The 6,382-nt window shown below is 62.1% G+C and overlaps 1 protein-coding gene across 1 annotated transcript; it reads left to right on the top strand.

Moving 5' to 3' along the window:
* The first annotated feature begins 1,455 nt into the window (after positions 1 to 1,455).
* On the top strand, positions 1,456 to 6,051 carry NXPH3 (neurexophilin 3). The gene is made up of 2 exons (XM_036835325.1): positions 1,456 to 1,923; positions 4,294 to 6,051. Exons 1-2 carry the CDS (start codon positions 1,870 to 1,872, stop codon positions 4,927 to 4,929), a joined length of 690 nt encoding a protein of 229 aa, XP_036691220.1. The 5' UTR covers positions 1,456 to 1,869; the 3' UTR covers positions 4,930 to 6,051.
* Positions 6,052 to 6,382: the final 331 nt, after the last annotated feature.

Genomic DNA, 6,382 nt, shown 5'->3' with positions numbered 1-6,382 from the left:
AGCCGGACCAGAGGCTCAGAGGCCAGACAAGGATTTATCTGTTCCTCCCTCCCCAGGCTTTGGGTGGAGGAGGGGGGTCTTTGACTAGACATGCACACCCCACCACCACCACCACCAGGGAAGGGCTGCTGCATCCCATACTGCCCAGGGGAATGCAGGGGGCTCTGTGATGCTGTCTGCATTCTGCAGAATCTGTCTCCCTCATCGCACTTGGCCCAGGCTGATATTAAGATTCATCTGCATTCCCCGCGCACCCGCCTGGCAGATGGTGGGGGAGGAGGCTGGGTGTGTGCTGGGGGCTGCAGCCAGAGACCAAGCTGGGCCTCGAGGGCCAAAGCAGAGTGCCCACCCATCCTGCCCCATGGGCCCAGCCCAGGCTGGGGCTGCTCCAGATGCTGGGGTACCTCCTCACCCTCACAGCCTCTGAGGGGTGCTGGGTGCTAGAATCTGACCTTTGATTTTTCTAAGGACTAAAGGGGCCCTGCAATTCCAGGAAGAAAACACAGAGATGTGGGGTGATGGGGGATGGGCCCCACCTTTGGGAATCTCAGATGAGGGTCATTTTCTTCCTTCTCGCCTGGGAGGTTTGCAGAGACTGGAGATAGAGACCCTGCTGGCATAGGAGCCCCACATCCCAGCCTGTGGCTCCCTGGATCACAGGGAGGGCAGTAGTGAAGAATGGAGGTACAGCCTCCAGGGAGGCCTTGCCCACCTGGCTCCCCAGCTTCTCGGGAGGCTTACCCCTGACCCCAGCCCCAGAATCCAGTCTGGACCCTAGTGGCCTTTTCAGCCCAGGGCTCCAGCCAAAACTTTCCCGTGTCACAGCGACTGGACTGAGAGGTATTCGGGGGAGGCGGGAAGGGTTATCCCTGCCCCTCTGAGTAAAGTAGAAGAGGAAAGGAACGGACTCCTGAACAGAAGGAGTACAGGCTAGACACCTAGAAGAACTTCCCTCAGCACAAAAGCAACTCTTGGGGAGAGAAGTGGACTTTGGGCTGTGGGGATAGGCTACAGTAAGGAAGACGTTCTTTTCTGACTCTCGTAATGAGTTTGGGGGAAATGACCTTTGCAAATTCCAGGTCTCTTGGGATTCAGGGCAGGGCAGCAGATCCCCAATGCTCGCGACCGGGGACAGGCGCCCTGCCCGAGGGGTGGAAAAAGTAGTGTCCCTATTCCCGAGGCCACCACCCTCTCCCTTCCTCGCCGAGTTACTCCGCCCCCACATCCTGCCCCTTGCGTCCTAGGTCCCTGAGTTGCGGGCCGGCAGGGGAGGAGTTAACTCTGGAGGTACCGGCTGGGCTCACAGTACCTGCCGCCGCCGCCGCCGCCGCCGCCGCCGGTGGGAGGGACGAGGAAGCGGGAGCCGCCTGGGCGCCAGAAGTGCTCCAGTCTGGCGGGGCGCTGCGCGGGTAGCGGCGGCGGGTCTCGGCGCGGCCAGGGGCGTCCGCCAGGGGGCGCGCCGCGACGGGGCGGGAGGGGCCGTCTGGTCTGGGGAATTAGTACAGGGACGAGCGCGCGCGCGGGTCCCCAACACATCTGGGCGAGAGCGGCGGCCGCTGGAACTGAGGGGGCATATCTGGAGCGGCGGAGCCACCGCGCAGCTGGGGCCCTTCGAGGCGCTCGGGGCGCCCATCTGGGACCTCGAGAGGGGGCCGTGCCGCGCGCAGCTGGACCAGGGGAGGGGGGCGGCGGCTGCACAGCTGGACCGAAGGGGGCGGGGTCGGTCCTGGGCGGCTGGCAGAGCGGAGGGCCGCGAGTGGCCTGGGACTGGAGCATGGGACGGCGCGCCTGAAAGAGCAGGGGTGAGGAAGGGCCTGGTACCCTGAGGGGGAAAGACGAGAGAAAGGGGCACGAGAGCAAAGGAGGAAGATGCAACTGACTCGCTGCTGCTTCGTGTTCCTAGTGCAGGGCAGCCTCTATCTGGTGAGTGGTCCGCGGGGAGCGGCGCGGAGGGGCGGGGGCCGGGAGGATTGGGGGAGAGCGCGGGAAGCTTCCAAGCCCGAAAACTTTCTCCCTTCCCCTCAGCATCCCGGGGATGGAGCGGAAGCCTGGAGGCTGGGGGAGAGGGCGGTTCCGAGGCCAGAGACTGGACAGAAAGGGTTAATAGGGGCGGGGAGAGGGTGCTGGGCTGGCCCACCCACTCGGCCTCTGGTGGCGGGAGGTGCGACGGGCACGAGGGAAAATGCCCGCAGCCGTCGCCAAGGGTTACTCGACCCCTTCCCGGGCCCCGGGCCGTGCGGAAGGGTGGTGGGGGATGGTTGTGGAGCTGATGACCTGCCAGGGCAGGGGCTGTGGGCTCTTCCCTGACCTAGGGGCCCCGGAGGGCCCCGGCGGGCCCCGCGCTCTGGGTCCCGCAGCGTACGAGCCAGTACAGGCGCGGGGCGGCCCCCGCGTCCCTCGCTGCAGCCTTCCCTCCCGCTCCCTCCCTCCCCGCCTGTTGTTTTCCTCTCCTCTCCCGGCTGCGCGCAGCCCGAGCCCCACAGGACCTGGGCAGGCGGCTCCCGCCCCGGGCTCTCGCGGCAGCTGAGCGGAGCGCCCAGAGCCCGCTCCCCGAGCGCTCGCTCGCTCCTCCCCGGCGGCCCAGGACGCGGGGAATCAACCCCAGACCCCAGCCCAGGGCTCAGCTCCCCTCCGACCCACCAATCCCGTCTTGGAGAAGCCTCAGCCCCACATCTGGGTCTGCCCTTCTCCTCAAAACAATAATCACCTTTGCCACTGTGTGGAAGAAGCCTTCCCTTGTCACATCCCCACCCGGGGCCCTTCTCCCCATCCTCCAGCCATTCAGCCGTGACCACCGGCGGCCGAGTACACACAGGTCTGCCGCCTGGAGCCCAGCCCCCAGAGCCTCCCCTCCTGCTGTCCCTCTGCCCCACCCTTGGGTCCTGGCAGGCAGGGCCACCGCACACAACCCCAGGCATGGCCAGGGCCAGAACAGAGACCACGAACCCCTTTGGAGCCCTCCAGACCTCAGGCATCCCACATCCTCATCCCAGGGTCGCCAGCAAATCCAGATGCTGCCCAGCTGTGAGCTGGTGCCCCTGGTGCTCATAACGAGACACATAGGGTGAGTACTCTCTTCAAAAGCTGAGCAGACCCACACCAGGCAGCTGTCCTCAGGAAACCTGGTTCACTCCCTGATGCCCTCCTGAGCTGTCCTGTGTTTGAGCTTGTCAGGCTGTCCTGCTGGCCTTCCCCACAGCTCCTTCAGGAAGCCTCCCCAGATGTTGCCTGTCAATAGAGCTGATGCAGCAGAGGCCAGCCAAGCCTCCGCAGAGCTTTACAGGAGATCCCGTGTGGGGATGGGGCTTGGATAAAATCCCAATAGAAGGACCCATCTGGTTTGTGAGCCTGGGAGCGCAGTGGCTTGGGAGGGCTGACTGTGTGACTTAGCCTTGTAGTGATGTAACCTGTGAGTCTGGTGTCCCCATCTGTGAAGTGGGAATAATAAGAACTCCTACCTCCTAGTATAAGTAATGTCCTGGCCTGTTATCATCAGTGGTCCCCTGAGGAGAGTTTGGCCCTCCTGGGTATGGAACTCACCCCAGGTCTCCCTCAAATCCTCCTGCCAAAACCTAAACTGCATTTGTACTTGAGAGAGAATTTCACTGGGTTCTGTTTTCTTTTCCATTGTCTGTTGGTTCTCTTTGCCTCTGAGGGTAGAAACTATCCCAGGATAGGGATGGTGTCTCATCCAACAGACTAGGAAGTCCCAAGAGGCAAGGCCTGTACCCCCATGTCAAACTAGGGGCTCTCTCAGCATAGAGATGGAGTTCTCCTATCTGACTTGGGGCTCTTTGAGGGCAGAGACTGTACCTCCCCCATCAGCCTGGAAATTTCACAGGGGGGGGAACCCTAGCTCTCCTATAGGAAAGGGGTGCTCTGTCAACACAGCTTCTTCCATCAGATGAGAGCTCTCCCAAGATCGGGAGCTGGGCCTCCCCCGTCAGACTCGGGGCTCCCTAAGAGTTGGGGCCATGTACCTCTGCTGCCGTGGTCTACTGGAGAGAATTCTCCACCATCCTTCCAAGACTTTGAATAGTGACCAGAGGCAGGACAGGGGGGACAGGAGCTAGGGGTGACCTGAGTGTCAGAACATGAGAGGGAACCACGACACAGGCCAGAGTGCACACCCAACCCCCAGAGTAGGTGGGCAATGTGCAGGGGCCCCTCAGCCCCAAGTCAGAGTGGAAGGGAGGGCAGAGAGATGATGCCGGTGGTGGGGAGCAGTGAACCAGAATTCCTGGGTCTTCTGGGGACCCAGGGTGCTCATTCTCCTCCCAACTCCCTCCACAGGTCATCTGTGGCCAGGATGATGGTCCCCCTGGCTCAGAGGACCCTGAGCATGATGACCCTGAGAGCCAGCCCCGGCCCCGGATGCCTCGAAAGCGGGGCCACATGTCACCTAAGTCCCGTCCCATGGCCAACTCTACTCTCCTAGGGCTGCTGGCTCCACCTGGGGAGGCATGGGGGGTCCTCGGGCAGCCCCCCAGTCGCCCGAACCACAGCCCGCCACCGTCGGCCAAAGTGAAGAAAATCTTTGGCTGGGGTGACTTCTACTCCAACATCAAGACGGTAGCCCTGAACCTGCTCGTCACGGGGAAGATCGTGGACCACGGCAATGGGACCTTCAGCGTCCACTTCCGACACAATGCCACGGGCCAGGGCAACATCTCCATCAGCCTTGTGCCCCCCAGTAAAGCTGTAGAGTTCCACCAGGAGCAGCAGATCTTCATTGAAGCCAAGGCCTCCAAAATCTTCAACTGCCGGATGGAGGGGAGACAGGTGGAACGGGGCCGCGGATCTCGCTCTGCACCACGGACCCAGCAAGACCTGCTCCCGAGACACGCTCAGAGCTCAGCCACCTGGAGTTGCTCCCAGCCCTTCAAAGTCGTCTGTGTCTACATTGCCTTCTACAGCACAGGACTATAGGCTGGTCCAGAAGGTGTGCCCAGATTACAACTACCACAGCGATACTCCCTACTACCCCTCCGGGTGACCCTGGGCAGGCCACAGAGGCCAGGCCAGGAATGGAAGGACGGGCCTGCCCACACAGGAAGCCATCTGTCTGGATACTGGGCAGGGAGAGGAAGGGGCCTCAGGCGGGGAGCGCGGGGGTGGAGAGGAGGAGAGGCCGAGTGGCGCCAGGGCCAAGCCTCAGGTGGCGGGGAAGGGGTCGCAGGTGCTGGCCCCAACCTGAGGCTGTGGAGCAACCAGGACACAGGAGCGTTGGCCGAGGAGTGGGTCCTCTGGGCGGCCTCCCAGGGCTTCCCCACTGAGCAATAGAAAGATGCTGGGTCCAGGAGGCCCCTGGAGCAAGCAGACCAATAAAGTCATTGAGAGGAGCCTAAAACCTTGGCTCCCTCCCTGCCATCCTGAGAAAGAACACAACGAGGAGAGGGTTATTTCATCGGTGTGGACAGCAAGTGGGCACTGAAGGATGGCGGAGCTGGGGCTTCCTGGGAGCCAGCACCAGGAACTCTCCAGCCCCACCCAGTGGGCAGACCTGAGCCCTCATCCTGGACTGTGGCTTGAGGCTGAAGTGGTGACCTTTGGAGTCTTCAATGTCTTGACAAAGAGACCATCTGCCCCCAGCCAGGCCCTCCCTTTCCAAAATTCCTTCTCTTGCCATTGCTCCCCACCCCCACCCTTGTGCTGAGGGGACCCTCGTCCTTAAGCTGAGACAGGGGGCGATCGTAATTCTCCCAGCACCAAGACCACATGTGGAAGCCCACCCGTGGGCCACGTGCTCCTCCTCCATCCCACTCCTTGCTGGCTCCTCGGGGAACGACCTTATCCAACGAGCGAGCCTTCCATAGCCAGCCTTGCCCATCAGCCCAGGTCTTGCCAGGACAGAGATGCTGCGTCCCTTGTGGCCCATGGGACCATCAGCAGCTCGGGGCAGGGTGAGGCCACACTGTGGCGGCTGTGCTGGACCTGTCCCGTAGTGTCTGTCTGTGGGGGTGGGGAGGGGGGAGGTTTTGTGAAATCATCAGTTTGTTGACTTCTGTGTGCAGACTCTCGTTCTCAGATCAAGGAATAAAGCTTTCCTGGGCATTGGACTCTGAGTGATTGGGGAGGGGTATGGGAGTGGGGGGGAGGGCCACAGGCACCCCGTGGTCCGGCCAGAGTTTCTCAGATGGCAACAGGACATTTTCTGGAGTCCAGAGCTGCAGGGCTCCAACAGCTGCTGGAGCTGACGCTCCAGGGCTTCCCTCTCCACCCCCTTTCCAGCCACGAAAGCTGGGCCGGTGATGTGCTGGGGCTGGTAGGGGGTGAGGGCGGCATCTACGAAGTAGCTGGGGAGGAAGAGCTAGTAGGTGGGATGGGCCACATAAGGTGTTCCCTGTCACCTTCCTGGATATCCATCTGATGGGCCCACTGG

This window comes from Balaenoptera musculus, chromosome 20 (genome assembly GCF_009873245.2).
Source record: "Balaenoptera musculus isolate JJ_BM4_2016_0621 chromosome 20, mBalMus1.pri.v3, whole genome shotgun sequence".
Lineage (NCBI taxonomy): Eukaryota > Metazoa > Chordata > Mammalia > Artiodactyla > Balaenopteridae > Balaenoptera > Balaenoptera musculus.
Note: the sequence above shows the minus strand (reverse complement) of the source record. Positions and strands in the feature narration are given on the sequence as shown.